The sequence below is a fragment of the Hetaerina americana genome, unplaced genomic scaffold, assembly GCF_022747635.1.
Source record: "Hetaerina americana unplaced genomic scaffold, ioHetAmer1.1.p SCAF_10, whole genome shotgun sequence".
NCBI classification, from domain to species: Eukaryota; Metazoa; Arthropoda; class Insecta; order Odonata; family Calopterygidae; genus Hetaerina; species Hetaerina americana.
Genome location: NW_027286070.1, coordinates 20,305,653 through 20,332,097, shown reverse-complemented (window position 1 = coordinate 20,332,097; position 26,445 = coordinate 20,305,653). Strand labels below are relative to the sequence as shown.

The 26,445-nt window shown below is 35.2% G+C and overlaps 1 protein-coding gene across 2 annotated transcripts in view; it reads right to left on the bottom strand.

Annotated features, from left to right (window-relative positions):
- The window catches only part of TBC1D23 (TBC1 domain family member 23), a 34,413-nt gene that overhangs the window by 1,770 nt on the left and 6,198 nt on the right, over positions 1 to 26,445 (bottom strand). For both annotated transcript variants that reach the window (XM_071598436.1, XM_071598437.1), the window contains exons 8-10: positions 20,255 to 20,468; positions 17,836 to 17,986; positions 14,817 to 14,986 (exon numbers count right to left, since the gene is read on the bottom strand). In XM_071598436.1, the coding sequence (XP_071454537.1) occupies positions 14,817 to 14,986; positions 17,836 to 17,986; positions 20,255 to 20,468 (535 nt within the window). The remainder of the gene's footprint in view (positions 1 to 14,816; positions 14,987 to 17,835; positions 17,987 to 20,254; positions 20,469 to 26,445) is intronic.

The window sequence follows — 26,445 nt, the reverse complement described above, 5'->3', positions numbered from 1 at the left end:
AGTTTCAGGTTTAACTATGTGGAATTCCTCCACGATGAGGGTAAAAAAGAAACTTTACACTTCCACAATAAAGCTTACTTTCTTTAGTGTGGAAGTGTGAAGTTTCTTTTTTAACCCTCACCAAAATAGTTTAAATGATCCACATGCGACATTCCCAAATGATCCACTTCTGTTACAAGGCAAGTAATCAAGCCATGAGATACCATAAAATTTCCTTATTAGTGTAATTTAACTTCCGTTTTGATAAATACGCTATGTTCTACAAAATAAATCATTTCATAATTTGAGGCTCAAAGTCATGAGAGAGAACAACAGTATCTCTATTAGATTAATATTATAATTATTAAACCAAATAATTTTGTTCACATCAAATTTGTTGCAAGATTATTTCAAAATGCAGAAAATTTTATTGGGTAAAGATTACCACAAAGATTCATGATTATTTTTCTTAAGCATAAAAGTGTGATTCTATTAATCAAACTGCACAAATGGTTAAACGTTTTCAAAAATGCAAACTCTAAATACATTTTTTAAATAAATAAAACTCATCTATACCATGACATTACAAAAAAACATTAGTCAGAGTTTGACTAGTTTGTATAATAGGGTTCAATAAATATCAAGGAGAATATAAGAAGGATTTAATTCTCATTTCAGTTTTGGTTCTTGGAGCATGTCCTTCTTTACTTTTGGCAATGCAACTATTTTCTGCAGAAGATAAGATGATAATGTAGAAGATACGCAAGTTCCATAGAATCAGTTTGAAAATATTATGACTCAAAAAAAGCAAAATACAGCCATAACCTCACCATGGTAATTGATACCAGAATCATGGTTTTCATTACCCATGCGAGAATTATTAACTTTCTCGTGAATAACTTTAATTTATTTACAGTCATCTATCTAAGGACCACTGTTTACAGTCATATATGTAAGGAACACTGGCTCACCTCTACTAATGAAACATACAAAACTCCCGTCATCAGCTATAATGACAAATAAAAAATGGATGTTAACGGAAGTCAATACCTGAACATGAGGCATGCCCATTGTCAAATCATGGGAGTATTTCAAGGGAAATATAATGTGAGAAAAAGCCACAGTGAAAGCTGTGGAAATGCAACGACTGCTGAAATCAACTATCCATGCTATTAGCCTTGGGGATTCATATGATATAGATACTACTACTAGGAGGCACACCGCTACACACAGTCTCAGCTATTACCATTAAATGATTGTCATCCCCAAAGGTTATTTACGTATTCTAATTTAACATATATTATTTCAACCAGTGAAAACAAAAAAAAGTCATGAGGTTTTCAAGAATGAGAAAAACTAAGTTAATTACTATACAAATAGGAACTAAAGCAATTGGAACAGTTTACCTATCTCAGAAGTGTTCTCGATCAAAATGGTCAAAGTAGAAAAGACATAAGCAGAATCGCATTAAGAAAATAAGCTTTCAAGAGGAGGAAGGAATTGCTGACAGGGATGCTGAATAAGGATGTTCCTAAGAGTCTAGTTAAAACTTTGATATGGAGCATAGTTATGCATGGCGTGGAAACATGTTCATTGAAGCAGGATGATAGGCATAACATACTATACATCTAAATAATAAAACAAACATACAATACTACTTACAACAGCATCATTAGTCCAATAAAAGGTGACTTTCACACTTTGGTCTATGGGACTATACGAGGTGTTTTAAAGTTCTAAGGCCACCCAACTTTTTTTATCAGGACTGGGAGTGGATAGAACAATGCAGTTGACATTCTAAAATACGTGGAGACTCTTTCTGAGCACAAGAGATTGACAATTGCAGCTTAAAATGCACAGTTTTGCATAACTACTCAAAGAGCAAGAAGCATTTCTGATACTTAAAATGGTGTCTTCAAAATTAAAAGAACAGTATGAGATCATCCGTTTTCCCGTCTAGTAGTTGATACATCATCAAAATTCATCACCAATTGAGTGAGACATGTGTTCATCTACATCTACATAATACCCCAAAAGCTGCTGCTAGGGAATGTGGAAGGGGGTGTTACATCACCACTCGTAAAAGAGAACAAAACCATATGCAAAATCAACACATTCATGCAAACCTCCACCCACAGTGGCACATACATTCATGCAAAAACCCTTTTAACTTACACACATGCAAATACATATACTATCAACTAACAAACAAATGCACCTTAGTATGTAGTAAGAATATATCCAATAACGTGCAAGCTAGAATTTAAAAAGGAAGAAGGCAAAAAATTCCACTACCACAAGGACATGCAACATACAATGGTCTCCTCCCCCAAGGACACAGGTAGGGAATGTGACACAACTCTGCAGCGAGCCAGAGGGTCCCCCCCCACAGAGAGAGACGACGTATGGAAGGGGTAACTTAAAAACAGACAAAGCAGAGCAAGCTAGACTGTAACGAGCACTACATTTTTAATGGCATTCTAATTCAGTTATGCGGGAAGGGTTTTCACAACAAAGCACATGAGGCTAGTGAAAGTACATGCAATTGAGTAAAACTTATTAATTATTCCCTAGATGCTGAGGGTGGCGAGTGGAATTTTTGCTATCTAATATTGCTACCCCATATTATCCGTGGTAAGGAGTCCTTGAGTTAGCTAGTTCTGGCATCTATTTCCCAAATTTTATATACATGATCCAAGCGACCAATGTATGTTGGAGTGCGAATAATTTGTGAGACCTCAGCACTGAAACATTCAGATCTGAATTTCTTTAGTAAGTTCAACCTAGCATTGAATCGTCTTTCTCCTAATGATTCCCACCCAACACCAGAAGCATTTCAGTGACACTTTTTGTTTTATCGTGAGTTTTATTAAAAACTCTTATGATAAAGCCTGGGGTTGAACCTCAATTTCCCAAATGAGGCCTTGCTCAGGAGGATCCCATACACTAGATACATATCTTTAAATGAGGCATTACAAGAGCCTGGTGACAACATTCCTTGACCTAGGAGTCATTTCTGCTTACAATGAGTCTAATAAATCCCAAGTGTTATACATGCATTCCCACAGATTTTACGTACATGGGTCCCCCAAACTTATGTTGCCCCAAGTTGTTATGGATGTGCATTTGTGGGGCTGACTAATTAAAGAAAGCCAAACTGCATGTGACAAAACCCTAGGAGCCTCAACCATGGGCTAGTTTTTCCAGTGGACAAAAGGGATCCCAACAGAAGCATCCTTGGGAGGCCTTGAAATCCTGACAACAGGGTTACGAAAAATGTGCACATTTACAGGAAGGTAATGTTGAGAAGAAACAAAATTTTCAACTCTCTGGTGTAAGTAAATTATCAGAAAATATTCAGACACCTTAGAAACTGACTACACCTTGTAAATGTTAAGTGTATATATTGTTGATTATGCATATACTATTATGAATAACATCTGTATATTCTGAAACTGTAAAAGTAATAGTTGAAACAAATATAAACGTCCCCAGATTTAGACAACAATTAATCAAAAGCATAAAAATAAATATTAATACAGACTTGTGCAGATCATCCGCTAATTAAACATAGTTATTTAATCAAATGGCAAAGTTAAGTTACATATTATTTTACAACTGAAATGAATAAAAACAAATAAATGAGAGTTCAACAAACTTGAACCCTTCATTGAGCTAATTAAGGGAAACAAATGTCACTTGTTCTAGAGTGGAGGGTGCAAATATTAGTGAAACTATCATTTTAAGCATGAGCATGCGAGATAAAACATTCAAAAGGATACTTCAAATTCAGTTTTGATAATAGTTCTCCTTTTTCCTCAAGAAATTTCTTTTCTGATTTGTAAAAAATGTTTATAGGAGCCTGTTAAGTTGTAATTATACAACAGAGCATGAAATGACAGATGAATACTACAAATTTTACATGGAAAAAGTATATGAAACAAAGATCCTAATTACTTCTGAATTGCAGGATAATGTGAAAACATTTGATCAATGTTTAATACGTAAATGGATAGAAAATGAATTGCTATTTAAACTGGATTTCAAAATTTTATTATTTCAATATATATACTCTGTGTAACATTATTAAAATTCATTACCCTTAACAAAATGTAACCAAAGTAGGTAGCACCTCAAAAGAAAAAAATGTTTTCCAAGTAACAGTCATTACAATATAATGGCATCCCTAAAAGAAAATATTCTTCACAATAAAACCCCAAAATGGCAAGTACAGCATAAGAGTGTCCATAAAATGAACATGATTATTTTCACCCTCCATATAATAATAATGGCATACAAGAAATTAAAATTTCAATTGTTTTTGTTAAACTTCCCTCAAGAGTTTGTAAAACAATGCCTATGTTTTCTATCATAATAGAAAAGACAACTAGTCTACCTTTTTCCTCGAGCAATTCCTTAGCAAAGCATCATCATATCTCCCTTTCATGATTCAGACACTTTGAAGTATAAATAAAAATACATAAATAGCATAGCCCATAACAGAAGAGACCCTAAGAATGACTTTCCTCCCAAAATTCATTTTCATTCGGTAACAAATAAAATTGAGCATTATTTAAATGGCATATAAACCTTCAACAAACAAACAATCCATTGGTATACTTTAACTGGCTTGTTGTTTTCATCTGGAGGAAATGTGAGCAAATATAAAGTATGTGATGATTTTGGAATGTTGGGAAATGACAGTTGATACAACTGAATTGGGAATGACCTTCCTACCCATAGTTTATGCATTCAGCCTCATTTCACAAGATTCCAAAAAAAATGAGTGGATTTATAATCGATGGCATAAAAGATAATGTGCTGCTAATTCCTTTTCTTCTAAACTTATATAAGTTCAGCACAAGCACCAAAGTAAAATGATGCATTGACACTGGAAATAGAATTGTGATATTCTTCTCCTTATTTGTCACGCAAAAATCTACAAATAAACAATTTAAGTACATTATAATCAGTAAAATGCAAATACTGCATTTATATATAAATATATGTACAGGCTGTTCAATAGATTAACTGCCCAAAAACTTTACACAAGTGGGTCACAAAATGGATAACTTCTAGTGTAATACCTTCTTTTGCCTATTACTGACTGAGTAAAACTCTACAGTAACTTAGTAACTTCCAGTTACTAATGGCTTTCCTCTTAGAACCAAAAAAAAATATTTATAAATAAATGGTGGCAGATCCAGAAGCTAATATTGGAGAAGGGATGTTATCTTGCATATTTTTAAGTGAAATAGACGATGCAAGCTATTGGCTAAAAGGTTTTTAGAAGAATAAATATCCTGTGCTAATGTCTAAATTAAAGAAAACTAACTCCTATATCAATATTTTGGTCAACACGGACTTCCCACCTCCTCACTCCATGATGAGGTGGGAAGAGTGAAAGTGAAACTGATCATGGTGAAGACAACTGTCACTAAGTATGAACGGTGATCAAATGAATCACATCAATCAAATACTCACTTGAACACCATCCACACTTAGGGACAGTTGTCTCCTCCATGATTGGTTCCATTTGAACACCTCTCTCTCGACCCTAAGGATGGTCACCACGTTGGCCAAAATATCAACACAGAAGTCATGGTTTCTTTAATTTAGATATTGATTTAGGATATTAATTCTTCTAAAAACTTGATTTTTCACCTCAAAGTCCTACTCCTATCACTATATATCGTACAAATTTCCAATAAATGAGTAATGACACATCTTCATACCTAGGGGTTTGGTACTGAGATTTCCCCATTTCATCCTCCAATAGCAGATTAAATAAATCAATCAAACCCTTGTAAATACAAGCGGAACATCTTATTATTCCCTTTCACCTCTTTCAAAGTTTGTATATGTACTCGAAGCCCAATCGCCAGGTCCAAGTTTCAATTTGGATAAATTATCATAAATTCAATAAACCCATTTTGCTCCATCAAATACTACTGAATAAATACTTCAATTCATATTTTCCCACCAGAGGTTTCAAAGAGCAAGTTAAAACTCCTGCAAATAACTTACTACGCATTATATTCCCTGTTTGAGCGGTTAGCAGTGTGCGGGACGGTAGACACTGTATTGATTCATATATTTGACACAAAATTAACCTCTAACCTATCGTTTCCCTTTATCTTCATTGCCAACAAATGCATATTGTGCTGAAGCAAAAATAAGTTATGTTACTAGCTCTCGTTAATTTTAGAAACAAATCCTATGTCTCAGAGTACAAAAAAGAGGCTGAAAGCAACCCACTAGCTACTTGCAAGCTGAGAGTTGAGTTGCCATTGACAATACCACCTGATCTCATTTTTCACAAAAATTGGGACAATATCCACATTGCCTTCTCCTCTCCTAGATCTACCACAAGACAATATAAAACCTAGGACTAGAAAACAACAAAAAATCATTATGAGCACCCACTACAGAATGGCATAGAAACCGAATATTTTCCACAAATTCCTCCTGCACACTGAACAGTCTACCATAAAATGGTACCAATAAACTTTATATAAATAGCATAACTTAAGTGATGGATACCAAGGAATCCAAGATATAGTGTAAATACATACAAATCACAAATATGGAAAACATCAATCCATATGCACAACATGAAAATGCATTTGGGAACCTTAGTTTGTAGAGTTGAACTGGTTTGATTTAATTTGTATAACAACAACACTGGCAGTAACACACCTTCACAGTCGAGGCATATGAAAAATCACATAGATGGACTTATAATTCCTCTTTTGATTTCTGTGAAAACATCAAAGTGATGTAACCATATAAATAATATCTTTCAACAAATCTACAAAATAATTCTCAAATATTTTTTTCTAAAATTCACCAAGCAATAAGAATACAGTCCATCACTTTTCTTAGTGACAAATCTAACTACACAGTCAATACCAGGCAAACACTTTGCATGTAAAGGTAACATTTATTACCCCTCATTCTTCTAAACAAAACTAAATTCAGCAAAGATTACCGTGTACACTGAAAATCAGGTACATCAAAAGATTTTTTCCTATCAGTTTACACTGAATATCATGCACTGGGGTTTTTAGAAAGAACTATCATTATTTTTGAGCAGCATTAAGAATGCAAATCAAAAGCAAATACCATTGAAACTAATACACTAACTGCTATAGTTTAACCACAAAATTGACAGCTGCCACTACTTATAAATAAAGAGTATAATGTATCTATAACAATCACAGAATGGAGTATGAACACAAGCATTATAAGTTTCTAACTTACAGCACACGATAAGCAATAGAATTACAAAAAAAGCCCTTACTATAAACAATGTACCATAAACATATGGAAAAAAATATCATAGGTAAAAAGTAATTCTATTGCACTGCATAAAGCTCACGAGCATTAAACTGCTCTCAATATTTAATGTATAAACCCCTATTTGTGGCCTCAGGTAACATGAATTCACTTCTTTCTCTGTCCCATAAAAATCACCTCTGGCCATTGATAAAACAATTCTCCTCATGACCAAAAACAAGTCATTTCTTAATTTTCCATAGGCTGAGTTTCCTTCCTGAAATTTTGAAAGAAAGTTGCCATTCAGAAAAATATCTCTTTACGAATACATCCATCCCACATAATCTTAACTCCACATCAAGATTTTAACAAGATAATGACATTTCAAGTTGAATCTGCAGAGATGGCTGAATAATATATTTAACCCCGGCTCAACCAACAAGAGCAAACATAGAGGCACAAAGATAGTTTTATGAGACAGAAATAAAGCATTTGTGAGTTCATTCAACAAAATTATATTATTATAAGACTATTTCAACTAAATACATGAAAACAGCAATAAATAGAAGCTTCACATTGATTTTAAAGGTAACATTTTAACTATAGTGAAGCTTTCCTGGGCTTCCCACTGAGTTAGGTTGTCAGCCACCGGCATTCCAACTTTGTCAAAATCCTCAGGACACAGCCGGAATAAGTCATCAAAACATTGGCAACTGATACCCTGACCCAGAGGAAACCCTGTAAAGACTTCACCACAGTCAGGCAATAGCAAACCACCAAATCTGACAACATTTGAACTCTCTAACTGCTTTACAGTAATATCAGAAGTCATCATAACAATAATTGAATTTTTTAAATTTCTTGCATCAACAGATATTCTGTTTTTAATGTATCTTCCGTCTTCATCTCACGCATTACAAATCAAGCAATACAAGTACTTGTTTAACATAAGCACTCAATGAAAACAAAGAAATATTTTCCTAGGCAAGTGAAAGGATTACAGGGACTGATTATAATAGTGAGCAAAGATTAAGTTATTCAACAATCACTTGTAAAAGAGCTTCAGGAGAGCTCAGTTCAACTCAATGTACCTAATTACCTTCTGCAAAAAGTCTTCTTATGCTACAAGGAACTCAATTCAAGTTTCATTTTCCAAGCCCAGTAAAGATTATCAATCAGTCAGGCATTCATAAAACAAGGGATGAAAGACCCAAAAAAAAGGCTATGTTCATTGCATGAAGGTATGGAGCCATGATGGAGGGTGTTGGTTTCATGTTTGTGGGACCTTTAAATTTTTATTAAAACTTAGTAATAATGAACACGCAGGTAAAAACCACATTAGAATCAAACCCCACAACATTCTTTGAAAGCATTCTAAAGCAAACACAAAGTCTGTTTCATCGCTTATAATTCATAAAGAAGCAGAACTACTTCACCTTCATATGCATTAAACAATTTTACACACACTCAAGTCAGACAATAAAGCAGAGGATTTGAAAATGAGTGAACAAGAAATCTCACATTCTTAATTAACTGAAAAATTTATCACACACAATTACAAATTCATGTTAAAGTGGAACAAACATGCCAGGAAAATCAAGCTCATCTGCATTATTTGTGTCATTAATTGTTGATTCCCACTCTTCCTTGCAGATCATATTGCTCTGTTTGCAGTTGTTGGGTAGAAACTAGGTGATTTTTTCTTACAATAATAGTATGAAATTACAAGGGTTATTCGGGAAGAAAGGTCAGAATCACTGTAGCTAATCGAATGTCAAGCAAACATTGAAACTTGCATGTGCACCAATTCCCAGCATGCCTTACAAGTTAAACGATGCCATTTGCATAGGTATTGTGGCAATGTGCTGTTTATAGTGACAGTTCAAAATGTTTCAAGCAATCGATCAGCCCACCAACAGTGAAATACGTTCAATGATTCATTTCTTTGACAGCAAAGAACGTTCCAGCAGCGGGAATTCTTTAACAGAGAAGTGGAGTGTATTGCTCCAATGAAATGAATGACAGCAAAGTATGTACGTGGGGGAGAGTTTTCAAGGATGGATATGAAAATGTCCATGATGAACCTCAATCAGGCCAACCATCAATGATCACAGAGGATTTTGTCAATTCCATGGATGGAAAAACTTGTGAGGATCAGATTGACCACCCACCATAGTGTGCAGACTTGACAAAATCTTATTTTTACTAGTCCATCTAAAGGAGTTTCCTGGTGGCAAGGGCTTCACCACAGATGAAAAGATGAAAGAAGCAGTTAAAGACTGCCTATCCTGACAGGCGGTACACTTCCATGACTTTGGCATACAAGAGCTTGTAGCACATAATGACAATGTTTAAACAAAAATGGAGACTAGGTAGAAAAATACGGAAAGATGTCAGGAATTAAATAAAAAATATTTTTTGAAATAATTTGTGATGGTTTATTTTCTGTAACAAATCGGACCTTACTTTCCAAATAACCCTTGTATCCTTTCTTTCCCATACATCTACGACTAAAGACTACATTTTACAAGACAATGCATGCACTTAGTTTCAAATGCAGATTTAAAAGTAGTAAATAAAATTTTCTAAAATAAAACTATGTTACGATAAAAGAGCTACCAAAGTTAACAAATCATCAAATAGAGAAATTCATTCAATGAATTATTTAATTAATTATTACTATGTTAACCTACCATTGAAGATAGGTTTAGGATGGACATACAAACATAAGAACCATCACATAACAAGATACAAGGAGATACCCGATACTATAACAAACCCAACTTTTTAATATCCAGGTTAATATAGAAACAATAGCACACAAATAGTATGTCACACAGTTGATCTAGTTAAGTCAAATGTGTACCTATTTTTTGTCACTGGGAGTGTACACACATTACTGCAAATCTTGCATATATTCCACGACCTCGGATTGCCTAATGAATTTTTTAAGCTTTTCCTACATATTTTTGTGAATTCTAGCAGAAGTCACCCCAGGAAATCCATAAAACCTGATCTTCATTATTATTTTTTTGAAATTCAAATGCATATTAATATTCTGAATTTTGTCAAAACCCACTAAAAGCCAGCTATGTTAGTAGGTTTCAGCTATCTGCAGAATATATGTACTCAATTCCAGCGATTAATCAATATTTCAAATGTTGATAAATATATCATGCACATAGTGTCATGTGTGAGGCTAATCCCAGAACTACCCAACCCAACAAAGCCCAATCCCTGGTTTTGGTAACTGACATTTGAAAAGAATGAATAAAATACCCTTCTTATCCCTAAGGCCCACCCTTGGTAACTGAAATTGTTCCATGCATTGGCTGAAACGCAAAGACTTGTCTGGTTGCTTGAGACCCTGCTTCTTCTACAAAAATATCCTGTTGATAGAGATGGCTTTCAGGAGCTGCTGTGTCATTGTTAGAGAAATTATTGGTCAAACTTTTCTGTCCATAACAGACAATCATCACAAACACAATGTTAGTTGCGATAGGGTGGACAAAAATATCCCTATTAGTAATGCAGCAACTCCAAAAAGCTCCAGACATCTGCCATAAATATTCCAAAAACCTTCATTTAAAAATATCCTGAGTTGCATGACCTAATATGCTTCACATCAAAGTCCAGGTCAAGCAGATATAATTGGAAAGGCTATCTGGAATCTCTTCCATGTCACTCTTGATATCTAACTAGCAAACTGTCCTCTGTCAAGGATTAACTAAAGAGAATATTAACCATTTCCTTTTCTTTCCACTAAAGCAGACATTTCACCAGAGTAATCAACCCTCAAGCTGGTTTGATAGTTGAGGATACATTTCACATGGTACTGAGCCCTATGGCATTAGATTTTCACACCTCAAAGTAAGAGGTAAGGAAGCAGTTTCTTTCCATAGGGAGATCTAGTAACCTGTAAATCACACACCTTGGGTAAAACTGAGGGCGCCAAGAGCCACCAGTATTGAACCCAGCCCCTACAGTCAATAGTCAAACACCCTACACCCAAGACTCCCATGGTCATGGGACAGAGTGGTAGCCTGGTAAATGGGGCATTTTAGCTAAAGGCAATGTGGCCTTGGGTGCTAATCTCAGATGATGCTTTGCCCATATACTGATCTTAAGAGACTAGCAGTGCAATTTTGAGGTTATTAGAAATTTGGGAGTAACCAAATGGTGGCACAAGGAAGGTGCTCCTATCCTGAATGTGATAATTTCACACACCTTAGGGCTTGGTTAAGGATGGGCTTTACCCTAGCCTAGAAAAATGAAAACCAACCTTTGGCATTGATTATCATGCTGAAGAAACTACATTTGCCTAATAATTCAAATAACATTATACTCAGGTACATAATATTTAAATTTATGCCATATTTCCCATTTGGAGAATCATAGGGCGTTTTAATTTGAGATACTGTTGAAAAGTTCACTGACTGTAGCAATTAATGAGCAATCAAAAGAGGTTGGCCAGTACACAACTAGTAGTCAATGTCCACAGGCCTAAGGAGTCAGCATACCAATTGGAATCATACCAAATTTTGGCTATACCATTTTGGTTCACGCTTTTCTAACCCCATGCTATCCTGTGATCCTGTGATGGCTGTCAAAAAATACCAATATGGGTACATCAAGTTTAGCCTGTATATTAGGATATTGGGCATTATTCTGAATACTTTTGGAAGTCAATTTTTAAGCTGTACGTAGTGTTTAAATTGGAACTCTCTTTTCAATGGTGGTCAAATATTAGGCGAAGATTAAGAGCGATTAATTGGGTAGACGAGGTGGATAACAAAAGACCAGTAGAATTTGTGAAAATATCAACAAAATAGAGAAATTATTAGTGAGGACAATCACCTAGTTGACCATGAAATCCACAACATGTTTGGAATCAGTTATGGACCCTAGCAGGTGATCCTCATGGACAATTTGAACATGTATCAAATCACAGCAATTTTTTTACCTGGTTTCAAAGACCAGAAGAGAAGTATTGACACCTTAATGAATACCAGGAACTTTAAAAAATTGGAAATGGGAGTCTAACTTTCACCTTAAGGATGATAACAGGCAACAAAATTCACTAGTAACTTTACCATATTCCCAAAAATGACACTGATACGAAAGGGGCAATGCAAAAGGATTTCATGAGGAATCACAAATGGCTCACTCTTTCAACAAGACAATTCATCATCAGACAAAGATCATTAGGCACATGGCACAAGTGCTGAGATCATTCCATAATGTCATGCGGGGCTTACTTCAAAAGTGATTTCACAACGACTACATGTAAATTAAGTCTCAAATTTTTTTTGTGGGCACTCTATGGGATTTTTTCATTGGCATCTTTTATTTCAATCTTCCTGAGTCTTGATCTTACCCCAAGGCATAGATTAATTATATCTATAGTGGATTTTAGTCAGTTAATCGACATCACGCATTTGCTCATAACTTCTCAAGAAACACTAAATTGCCAGTTAATCTGTTTGTGTAGTCAATAGCTAACGTGAAATACCAATGGAAATTATATGAACAGTAGCAGTATCACTTCCACATCACTAGAAGCTTGAATTGCTATACCTATTGCTATATTGCTATTGCTAATGAAGTTTTATTTTTTTGGATGAATTATATATCTTTTGGTGCACAATGGCATGTCATTCAACTGAATGTGGAGCTCCCTTGCAGCCAGTTCCAGTCTTAATAAGTGCTTGCCATCTGGGTACAAAGATTTTGATTTACCTAACCTTCATTTCTGATCAGTGGGTTTGGTAAATGAAAGAGAGAGGTTGTTACAATTTAGATACAGAGCTCTTGGCTGGAGGTTGGAACTAGGATTGGAGGCCCCCTGATGTAGGGAAAGCTAGAGATTGAGGTTACAATCATCCACAGAACAGGAGTAAACAATAAGAACAATTCATCAAGTTCCTACAATCATTTCATAGGCTCTTTAAGATTACAACTGAAGTGATTCCAAGTGAATTCACAGAATTATTTATCAGAATACCCCTTGTGGTCTTTTTACAGGGTGCAGAGCAGGGAGAGAGAGGATCACTCCAATTACTTTTGTTCAAAGCTTCATGCCTACCCTTATATCATGCTGGTGGTAAAATGGTGGATGAAAAAATTCATATGCTCAAAAAATGAATATAAAAGAGAACCTGCAATACATACTGTATGATAAAGGATAATGAATATTTTGATGATATGACCCAGTCAGACTATGCAATCCGACGATGCCTGGGTTCACCTGAGGTAGGGTAAAGGCATAGCCATAGGGGAAATATGGCAACATTCAAGTTATCTTTCCACAGTTCCTCTATATTCTCAGTCATCTATGCTATGCCTTCACCAAATGAATGCATTTAACCTCTAAGGATCCTTTTACCTCCCCGGACCATCACTCTCCCCATTTCTTCAGGACAAACAAAGATCTCTCATCTCTGGCAAGTAGATCACCAACCCCACTCCACACCCCTTATTCTACACTTGCTTCTCCAAAATATATTGCAGACTTTATTCCATGGGTCCAACCCTCGGCCCAAATGATTAGTTAGGAGGGCACCAAATCATATCCAATGACTCCCAGAATGCCCCAGAATGGAGGGGAGTCGGAACAGTACAGGTTGATCAGGAGACACAAAATTATGCTCGTAACATGATTTAAGCAAGCACTTCACAGGCATAGAGGGAAAACTATTAATGTTAAAAGTTGACCTGGTGGAAATTATGTGAAAACTTTCAGTTTAATTTGTTATTAAATATTTTTTAATAGCTTAGGAAAAATAATATCTTTGCTTTCTACAAAATACATTATTTTGTAGAAAGCAAAGATATTATTTTTCCTAAGTTAAAAATGGAATTCTACAAAGTTAAGGCCTCAACCATTCAGTGCATTTTTTAATAGGATGTAACTTTATACCATTAGATGTATTTTCATCTAAATTCAGGAGAATTTATACTGTCATTATTTTTATTACCCCTAAGATGCATACTTTTTCCAATCTTGGAATGCAACCCATTCATTTACATACGAATAATGATTCTTCCAATGTGGATTCACACAACTTGACATACACATGGAATATAATCCCCACTCTGGGAAGTTTTACTGTAGTTAAAATTTAGTAACAGGCAGTGTGATTACAAGTCTATATTTTTAAATGACACCATTTCAGACGTAACGTGGTAGAAATCCTTCAAGACGAAGGAAGACATTTTGCTTTTCCACATAGAATTTTTTTATTAAAACCTAGGTTTCATTACAGTGTAACAACCTGAATATGTTATGCTGTAACGAAACTTAGGTCATAATAAAAAAATTCTACGTGGAAATGCTAAGTGTCTTCTTTTACCCAACAATTTTAAATAACAACCAAAAAGAATAATGTTTTTTAAGGTTGAAGCACAAAAATATTTATAAGAATTATTTTATATTTCATAACATCACATATTTGACTTCCTTTTTGGGAACTTTAATGAAAGCACTTCTTCTCTTCTAGGGTCAACAAATGCAAAAATGTGGTGGATATACATAAGTACACATAAATAGGTAAACCTACCTCCTTCATGATCATCATCAATGCTGAACACTGGAGCCATATTGCGGTATCGTTTGCCAACTTTATCATTCCTGCTCACATGCCTCTCCACAGATTGGTTGCCATTTGGATTCACAATATAATCCATGAGTTTCTCCTTAACCTCTGCTGATTTGCTTTTCATAACAGCACTAGAAGACAAAAATGCCAATTAACGCTCAAACAAATTTCATAATTATTCCTGAATCAAATATTAATTAAACAATGTCGCATTTCATCATAAAGTTTAAGCTTAGGGGAATTCCTAGTTACGTTCCTGAAAATATATGGACTACATAGTTATATGAAATGCAAAACCACATACTGGCAAAGCAGAATGCATTCCTTGGGTTATTAAAAAAAAGTCAAAAACTACTTGAAGTAATAATTTTTTTAATTACAGTAACGCAGTCATTTAAAAAACTCACTGCTTGAAAAAAATAATAAGCAATAGAATTTTTTTGTTTTAAAGTCAATTTTAGTCGCAGTCATTAGGGAGGCGACGAATAGCTGGGGTCATTTATGCCATTAGGAATAGGACGGTCATCTGGTAGATGCAAGAAGTTCGGGGAAAGAAAGAAGGGTAGAAAGGAACCTGGTGCCTGCATTAGCCTAATCTTAATGAAAGGCACCAAGAGGTCCACAGTTCAACCTTCCATCTGACAGGCAGTGTGCTCAATTCAAGAGCTCTCCATAAGGCACATCAAATAGGGATTGGGAAACAACTAAAAAAATCCTGACACCTCCAGGATTCAAACCCAGGGCCTTGGTGTGGGAAGCCAGTACAGCAGACATCACTATCCTGATCACCTTAAAGGCCAGTTTTGTTTTTTATACATAATATAATGATGTTATTTGAAATTAGAGTCATAAAAAATTCTAACCCCAGAATTACATACAAATTATAAACATTCTTATTAATTATTTCAATAATTATTATCAGAGAGAACAAATTATTAAGGATTATGTAAATTAATATAATTACACTATTGTCAATATTAAACTTTTATTTAAGATAATAGTTCAACATTGTGGTAGTATTGTGGCAGCAGGTATAATCATGCACTCAAGGTTAAATTTGTTCCCCATTCTTTCATCCATGTTCTTTAAACCATACATTGATTATTCGGATAAATATTGTAGTTTCAAAGTTGTTTAAATTTGTTTGGTAAATACAAAGTCATAACATTGCCCTTGAGTTTTCCCATACCTGATCCAGCTGTATGAAGTTTTCCATCAAAATTACAAATTAAAGAATACATAATTTAACAAGAATATGTAACACTGCAAGAGGAGATAATTTCAAGATTATTCCTTTGTTCTTCCTTTGCAGAAACAGAAAAGAAAAATTTTAACAAACCTGAAAGATGCAATAGGCTACCATCAATTAGTGATTTTGTCCATAGCTTTGGTATTGAATAGAAAAAGCCATAGAGATACATGCTCCGTTATGAAAGTAATGTGCATTATTTGACTATGCCACCACTATCCATGGCAGCATGCTAAAGCTGGTTGGAAAATGCAGTGGGGAGTCTGCCCTTCCAACACAGCTGGTTGTCAATGTGCTCCCAGCAGTCTGAGCGGAAAGATGTGCCTCCACGTGAAGTGTGTTTGACTTTTTAACACTGCGCGATGGAGTATTAGCTTGAACAGTGACACGCTATCAAGTTTTGCATGCAGCTTGGAAAGAATGCGACCAAAACATTCCAGATACTACAAGAGACCATCAAGGATGACTGCATTTCAAGGTCACAGTCCAGGAGGTGGCACAAGGTGTTCAAAGAGAGCCCGGAGGAGGTAGCTGACAAAGCCCATTCTGGATGCCCTACAATGGCCAGAACTGACATGAACATTAATCATGTCAAGAAGTTTTGCATTTTGAACCTTGATTGAGCATGCAGCAAATTGCTGATACCCTAGATATGTCCACAATTTCGATACATGGGATAGTGACAGAGGGTCTGGAAATTTGTAAGGTCTGCACGAAGCTTGTGACAAAAGTGTTGCCAAACAACCTTCATTGTTACCAACTTCCTGTCCTGGAGCACCATCTTGGTGGTCCCCCAGCCCCCTTTAAGTCCTGACTCGGCTCCGTACAACTTTTTATTGTTCCCCTGACAGAAGAGAGAGCTGAAAGGAAAGCATTGGGAGACTGTGGAAAACATCTATAAGCATGTTACAACGTTCCTGAGAGCCATTCCTGCCGAGGAGTTTCAGGGTGCTTTCTAGGCATGGCAGACACCTCAGCGCAAGTATACTGATACAGGGGGAGAGTATTTTGAAGAATTTGAACATTTGTTCAAGTACGATCAATAAATCTATTTGTCCCAGAGAAACAAACAAAATCACATGCATTACTTTCATAATGGACCATGCAGAGCGATGTGCTTCCCATAGGAGTTTTTATATTGCACTTTCTTGAAAAGGGAACTGCGAGAAGAGGATGAATATATGCTAATAAATACATTGCATTGTAAAATTATTGGCAATTGATCATCCAAAAAGTATTGTAGCTATGTAGATATCGTATTCTGATATATCCAGAGGGTTTCCAGTTCAAATACTAGGAGATGCTTTTAGACAACTTGCATAAAATTACAAGAAATACAATTTTCTGAGAACTAGAACTTTGTAGAAATCACAGAGGGAAGGGAACTGGCCCTCACATCATGATTTTGGCAATTGCACAAACCTTAGGATTGATTTCCGATGTGCTCTACCATCGCCTATGAAAAAAAACAAAACTCTAGGCTAATTACTCCGTTCATTATCAATTTTCCAGATTATCATATTCAGCTTTCATATCTAGAATAGAAATAATGAACTACTTTTAAGGAAGGAAGAAATTGCCAAATACTAATAGAGCTGCAATAGTAGTTATGATATGTTAATTACTATGGTTTTATGTACTTGGAATAATTTTTGCAGATTACAGTCTTCAGCAGCAACATAAAACTTGATATGGAACAATGAAAGAATATATTAGTAACACAAAAAATACCTTATCTTTCCAAAGAGATCTTGAGAACTTGAGCTAGGGCGAATGGTCTCGGATTCTTCATCAATACTTCCAGGCATACAAACCAGACAGGATTGAGGGTTATGCTCTTGTAAGCTGGTACCTACATCATCTGCCAGGTAATCATGTATTGCTGTAAATAATAAAACACAAATTACACTGGGTTACAAATTAAATTTTCAATCATTAGATCAAAAACACTAATTTCCAATAAGATGACAGTTTTATGTACCAAGCAATAAGCAACAATAGGCAATCTTTCCTTCTTGATAAGCAAACTGAACAGAGGAATTTATCAAAAGTTGCAATGAGTACATCACAGTAAATGGGGCACAATGGCGATCTAGATGGTGCGGTGGCTATCGTACTGGCTTCCTACCCTGAGGGCCCAGGTTCAAATCCCGGTGGTGTTGAATATTTTTCAGTGGTATCTCGATCCCTACTTGAGGTGCTTTGTGGAGGGCACTTCGAGTGAGTACGCCGCCCGTCAGAAAGGACGTAAAGATGCAGATCCCTTCAAGCCTTTCGTAAAGAGTAGGCTAATGCCGACACTGGGTTTCTCTTCCTTCATCCTTTCCTGTCCATCCCCTATGGCACAAATGACCTCAGCTGTCAGTCACCTTCCCTAAATACTACTAGGGGGCATAATGACAAAAAGCATGATTTTCCCACCCCTATTTCTGCACTAAGTCAACCTTCACTTTGACACTGTCTAGATCATTCTGCCAATGTATATTATAATTTTTAGAGTGAAATAAAGTTTTGCTTGTTTTTGTGTGCAACATTACAGAATTCTGCAACCTAATGCTTCTTGGCTTTTCATTTTAATTACCATTCCCAGTTAAACATGATTTTCACCAAGCTAACTGTAAGAATAGAATATTCCCATATAGTTTCAACCAAAAATATTTATTTATCATTAATCCAAGAACAGTCATTATTTGGCTTTTATATTGGACTTATAACTATAATATACATAGCAAAAGAAACAATTAGAAACACCAAAGCCCTAGGTGGAGAAAAACCCACCTTGGATGGATCTATCTCATTAGAAATTGATCAAAAAACAAAATACTGCTGCCAATGATATTATCTATGAACAAAATCCCCACTACAGATTTATTGATAGGTGGTACTAAAGACAGTAAATATGTAATTTAGAGGACATTTATTCCATTTGATATAATGGGAGACTAAAATCACTTTAAAGAAAAGTATTTTAGTTACAGACAATAGGGTAGATAAAGCACTATTACAATTACTATTCTCTTAACATCGTAAGTGACATCATAAACTTAACTAGAGCAAAGCATTTTTTTTCTACTTTGCTATTCTGAATATGAATTTTAATTATTATTTTTCTTTTCTCAAGTGTATATTGTCAATTATTTTTGCCAAAAATACTATTAAATAAGAATATCCAGTGGAACTGTTGAGTATCATTGGTCTTCTGTATAAAAATTCAATGATTGCACCACACCAATCACAGTAGTTAGGGAGATATTAATGAACATTTATTATTAGCCGTAAATAGACAAATTGGTTGGGGTAATGAGGCTATAACATCATTAATTAAGAGAAGAAGTGACCCTGACTTGCTCAACCAAAAGGATAAACCAAACCTTAAAAGCAATAAATTACTGCACAGGATTATGAGAATAAAAAGAAAGGAATCAAATAAAAACAATGTGTGAAAACTAACTACATACTGAGAAATAAGTAAAGGGAAACTCAATTTCTGTCTTGAATGTTTTGCTGTTTATGATAAATAAAAATTTTCAAATAACAATCTGAAAAGTGGAACGCATTTATATTGATATGATGAGGTAACTTTAAGAAATAATTATTGCCAGATAGAAGTAAAAAGAGTAGGTAATGAAGAGGAGCAACCTAGAGAGTAACTTCAAGATGTAACCTTCTAATGAAATAAGGACAATTTGCACTTTTCCACAGTTTATTCAACGTACGACGCGTTTCAACTCACAAAGTCATCATCAGGTACAAGACATGTACCATGGTACAGTCTTGTACCTGATGATGACTCTGTGAGTTGAAACGCGTCGTACATTAAATAAACTGTGGAAAAGTGCAAATTGTCCTTATTTCATTATGATGAACTTCCACGACCTCAAGCCTGAATCTGTTGAACTAATGTAACCTTCTTTAAAAAATTTCACTTTATGATTAAATTCCATTCAACCTGTGTACAACATAGTACCAGTCTTCTGGCATTACATGTCTCCTCTAAGAAAAATTGTAGAGCAGTCTATTTGGATTCTCGGCCAGGATATAAATCTTAATAGGGGCCAAAGAGGGCCTGTTAAACTATGGCCTACTTGAGCAGTATGTAAACAGATATTTAAAAAAATTTTAAAGCCAAAATCTAAACCAAGTAAATTACCTTGATATCCACCAGTAACCATTGCCACATAATGCGTATGCTTTTGAAGGAAACTAGCAACCACCATGTGAGTATACTGGTCCTCCTCCTCTCGCCCTGATCCTAGGAAGCATAAGTGTTCACCACCTGCAGCAGATCGAGCTGCCAATGATTGCCTCTGCGCAGACAACAAGCCCTGTACAGCTGTTGAAAATGCAGCAGGTTCCTGAAGCATCTAATGATGATAAAAATAAAATGAGAGGATTCATTAAAAAGGTGCACTCTATCCATAATAGCATTACCATTTCACTGTCATCAATTTAGTATTTGTTCCACCTGGCAGTCATAAAGCAATTTAAGCAGATATCGAACTGAATGCCACATTGGCATGAAATTATTATTAACGATGTCACGTGACTTAAAGTGACAGTGATAGTTAAGAGACATGGAGGTTTAGGGATGGCATTAACTGGTTGGCGAATGTTCTGGAGCTAATATTTAGGCTGTTTCTCCGGCAACATGTGATATTTCATTCTTTCAAAGCTACAGATATATGATATTATAAAGACGATGCATATGAAAAACAGGAAAGTGTTTAAGGGAGACAAATGCCATCTCCTATGACCACATGAATTCACTTGTATCATTTGAATACAAGCTGTGGTCCATCCTCACACTAACCAATCAATCCTAAGATTTTATGAAGTTTTTAATACTTCCACAAATAATAATAATAATAATATTTATTCGTCCAAGAGACACAGTGCATAGTAAAAATACTGGCAAGTGCATAGGATTTGTCAAGTACAAGATTTACAAAAATAGAAATTATTACAAAAATAAGAAATATTACAAAATTAGAAAATGCTACAAATTTATAAATTAGGCCTCAGGTATTCTTTTACACTATAATAACACTTTTCAATGAGCAATTCTCGAACCATTTTCTTAAACACAGGTACACGTCCTTCTCTTTTTATACATTCCGGTAGATTATTAATATTGACTTAATTACACACAATCTTCATTGGTTTACATGTGCATATATTGCCATGATTCATAGGGCAGAGAAAATTCCCTCCTTCAATATTTCAAGACAAGGAATTATAATTTTCAAAAGAGAGAAACCATATTAGCAACTACTTCGAAAACAATTTGATTATAAATAATGCAAGCTGTGAAATCAGTTGTGATCTAAAGAACTGTGGCGAGAAACGCAGCATTGGTGGTAGCACAGACTTAACCAAGGGGTACCAATGCTTTACAAATTCTCCAGCAGGTAGCAAACTGAACGGTGTTATCAACTGGACTACCTGTCTAGCTAGCATCAAAAACCTCCATATCAAAAGTTTAATTATAAATCAAGCTCCCCAAATTAGCACTTGCCATTGATTCAAGGAATTCAAACTCTCATTACCTATGTATCTCACCACAACTATTCTGGCATTTAATTTTATTTTCATAATTTAATAGCTATCAAGTTGAGAGCCATTTAGGAATGTTCTGAGTAAAGCAAGCAATACATTGCTACGTGGTATTAAGTTTGTCTTGCAGTACACTGGCTATTGGATAAGAAAAAACTTAAATATCTTACCGACTATAACAACAGAAGAGTAAAATGCCCGCATCAAATTCCTTTCAACCCTTCTTTCTTGACATTTAAGTCTAATGTTAACAATAACCAAACCATTAGAAAGAAACAGTAGAAAAGGTGACCCACTATGAGTAATGCCATTATCTGAAATTGGTCATAATGCAGTGGAAATTCTGTTGAATTTTTGAAGTGCGGTAAACCTTGCAAATCTAGACTCCTACATAATCCACACAGCCCAGACATGTAGTGTGGGTGGCTTATTAAGGGGCCATAGGAGACACCGCTGCAGTACTCTATGGCTATACTTTTCTTGGAAGTTCTCATGGATTTAGTTGAAAATGATACTTCAACAACTCATTTACATACCAGACGTAATTTTGAAAATGTGAATAAATTATTGCAGCATGAAAGATAGTTCATACAGTCAACTAAACTTCACACATATTTCAGACACAAAAGATGTATTTTAAATAGATGGCTAATTCTTTACATGCTGGATCATGACTCTACATATATGAACTTATTAATTATGGGATCTTCTGGCACAATAACTAAAGCAACTTTGTGCTATGTCATCAAACAAGCATGGCAGTGAATGAAAACATAGAAATGTATTCATCTGATAATCTTCTCATGATATTAGATGCATAGGTTTCTATAGGCAGTTTGGTATCACTTAAAACACAAATCTGAAAAGGAAGATTCAGATAAATCTATGTGCTCTTAGGTTTGAATTATATTTTCAATTAATGGAGAGACAGATTTGGATAATTATAAAAATATCAGTAAATGAAATATGAGATGCATAAAAAATCACTTGGTATAGGAATGAGTGGCAGTCACATACCAATTATGGCATGAAAAACTCCTTAAACACTTACTTACAGAGAACTTTATATCATGTAGTGGTTTGTTGTGGCAGTTTTAGGGGTGCCTTAATATTTGCAATACAAGCATGCCATAAGAGCTGATTTGGATGCTGTTGAACCAGTTACAGAAAAATTAAAAGTATCAATGACTGAATATGATATAAAGTTCTACGATATAATGCAACTAGACAGGATCAGTATTTAGAAATTGATAAAAATAGGTACATTTTACAAGCGAAGAAAAAAAACAACCGAAGAGTCTGATAAGTAATGAACCTCTCTGTTTCTTAAAATAATTCGGCAAATTTAGTGTGTACCATATTTGCAAGGAGGAACTAATACCATAAAAATTTCATTTCTTAAGTTATGAAATATCAAACTGATGCTCTGAGAATTCCTAATTAAGAAATAAAAGTGATTTTATGTAAGCACTTGAGATACATGAAACTTCAAAATCTATCATTTCCTTCAAATAATTCATTGTAAAAATATAAATAAATGCTCTCACATAGATACTCACTGGTCAACAGCTGATTAACTCTGTTCAATAGGACTAATCTGCAAAAGCCTGGCTTAACTAAAATCCAGTGGAATTCAAGAATCACCAATCAAATCATGTTGCCACATAAACCAACATCTAGTGTAATATTCTTTTTAACATTTTAGCAACATCAACAAACTATATGGATAAGTATATTTAAACAGTGGATGATAACGTTAGAGCATGCCAGAGAAATGCAGCAAATGGGTGTTGCATCATTATAACCAAATATTACAAAAGAAGCTTGTACCATTTTTATGAGATTTAACTCTCATTTATTTAAATTAAACGTAATTGATTATTTAGCATAATAAATGGCAATATATGAGATACAAACACCGAATACTGATTACCAATGTTTTGTTTGAAGTTTGATATGAATAATTACCAACTTAATTTTCTGGGAATATTGGCAATTTATTTTTCTTCTATTACCTATTTATGAAGTTTTTTTATGTTTGGGGGCTCCACATCAAGTCATAACAATTCCTCACAATTAGGCTTAAGACATGGAAAGTCTACAGAGCAAGCTGTTGAATATTTCTCAAAAAAAATACTGTGTGCTTTTGAAGATGGGCTGCAGTTATCTCTCTCATTGTTTGAGCTCTCCTCAGCATTTGATTGCATAGCTCACCAAATCCTCCTTCAAAAACTGCAATGTTATGTCACCCAGGGCTCTGAACTAAAATTCATGACTTCATATTTAAAGAACTATAAACAAATGGTACAAGTAACTGGCTGTAAGTCAAAATTTTTCTGAGTAAAAAAAGGTGGGCCCCAGGGGTCTATGTTTGGTCCTCTGTTATTCCTGCTGCTGATCAATGACTTATCAAGTAGCATACCTGCTGATTGTATCCAGAATGCTAATGACACATTTTTTTTATGATTGTGGAACCAAGACATTTTTTTGCCTTTCATTGTGTAGATGGATTATTCTCATTAAAAAAATAAATAAAATAAAGACACTACTTTTATCAATAAATGTAATAATCCTGAAAATGCATATGAAGAACTGAAAGACGTACAACAAGCTAGTGACTGGTTCTCAGCTAATAAACTATTTTTAAATTGAGAAAAAACACAATATTTTATTAGTAACCTTAGAATTGCTGGAAAAGGTCAAAGCTCTGTCAATCTCCTAGGGTTTATTTATCGACTCTATAATCTTTCCTGGGAAAGTCATGTAACTGCTATCTCCAATCAACTTTCCAAGAATCTCTTCCTAATCAGGAAACGTAAGCTTAAGCAACAAAAATATTAATCACTCAGATGTCAATGTCAATAAACCAATGTTCTAGGAACTTCAAAAGATAAGGTAGAAAAACTTTTGAATCTGGGCAACATTCATCCTAACTTGACAATTGACACAATGGCGACAGTGGGATTAAGTTCTTCCTTTGTCTCCAAATATAACTTTGTCCTATCAGCCGGTAGATCAAGGAGTAATTATTGCTTGCAGGAGGTTGCACATGCAAAAGTTTTTTAATTAAATTTTAAAAGGACTAGATAGAATAGAGGAGGGGACAGGGAGCAATAATGAAAATTTTAAAAAACTGTAATTAGAGTATGTGTACTTCAACTGCCCTGATTGTTGGAAGAAGGTGACACAATTCACTACTGAAAATGAATGGAAAAAGATGTTGTATGAAGAGATGGTTGACTTTTACTTCACAGGATTTGAACTTGTAGATAAACAGGAATTTGTACATTCTACAGGGGAAATAATTTTAACAATGAAACATCTTAAGGACTGTCTTTATGCAGATAAGGTGATCCAGAGTCAGTACTTAATGTACAGTGGAATTGAATATTCGGAATCCAAAGAGAAGCTTTGAAAGCTAAGAAATCAGGTACAATAGAGCCTGGATACTATCATATATTTTACAGATGAACCATTCAATACAGATGTACGAAGTCTTTTAAAAAATTATCGCGAATTTTGAATTTTTGCTGGTTACCTATATTTGATTTTTGATTTTTTTGTGGCATTATGTTGGTACTTCTATCTCTCACTAATGCTGCAAAGTTCGGCCATTTTGAATGTTCAGTTAATTGCTGACAGCTGTTTTGCTTGGACGTGCTTTGGCTTGTCTTCGATTTTTGCCTGTTCCAAAAAATGGATCAAAGAATCTATATCAAATTTTGTGTGAAAAACCACATTAAGTGCACGGATGCATTCCGAATGTTGACTGCGGCATATGGAGAAGCTACCTTGGACTGAAGCAACATTTATCGGAGATACAAAATGTTCTCAGAGGGCCGAGAAGTTGTGAACGATGAAGTGCGTGCCAGATGCCCAAGCATGTCAACAATAGATGAAAACATTGATGAAGTGAAGAAAATACTACTGGCCACTCGTCAAATCACCGATGGAGAAGTTACCTAAACATATCATTTGGCTCGTGCCATTTGATTTTTACCAATGATTTGGGCCTGCCACAGGTCGCCGCGAAATTCGTACCGAAGTTGCTCAATTTTGACCAAAAACAGCTACGCATTAACATTGCTAACGACTCTGTCTGCGACGACCCAAATTTGCTTCAGAGGCCATAACTGGTGACCAATCATGGGTTTATGGCTATGACGTGGAAACTAAAGCTCAATCATCCCAATAGAAGCTGCAGCATGACCCAAGACCAAAAAAGCATGCCAAGTTTGGTCGAATGTGAAAGTTTTGCTCAGAGTTTGGTTCGATTGCAGGGGCATGGTGCATCATGAGTTCTTGCCACAGGGTAGAATGGTAAATAAGGAATATTACCTGCAAGTTATGCGCGAAGCAATCCGCCACAAATGTCCGGATTTGTGGAAGAACAAAAATTGGCTCTTGTACCATGACAACGCCCCTGCTCACATATGGACGAATTTTTGCACACTTGTGGACGAATTTTTGGCCAAAAACAACACACTAATGATGGCACAGCCACCGTATTCCCCAGTGACTTTTTCTTGTTCCCGAAACTGAAGAGGCACATAAAAAGATGACGCTACACTATGATAGACGAGATAAAAACTACATCAAAGGAGCTGAACAAGATCACAAAAAATGATTTATTAAGTGCTTCGAGGGGGATCGAGATGGTGCGGGGGCTAACGTACTGGCTTTCCACCCTGAAGGCGCGGGTTCAAATCCCAGCGTTGTTGAATATTTTTCAGAGGTATCTCGATCCCTACTTGAGGTGCTATGTGGAGGGCACTTTGAGTGAGTACG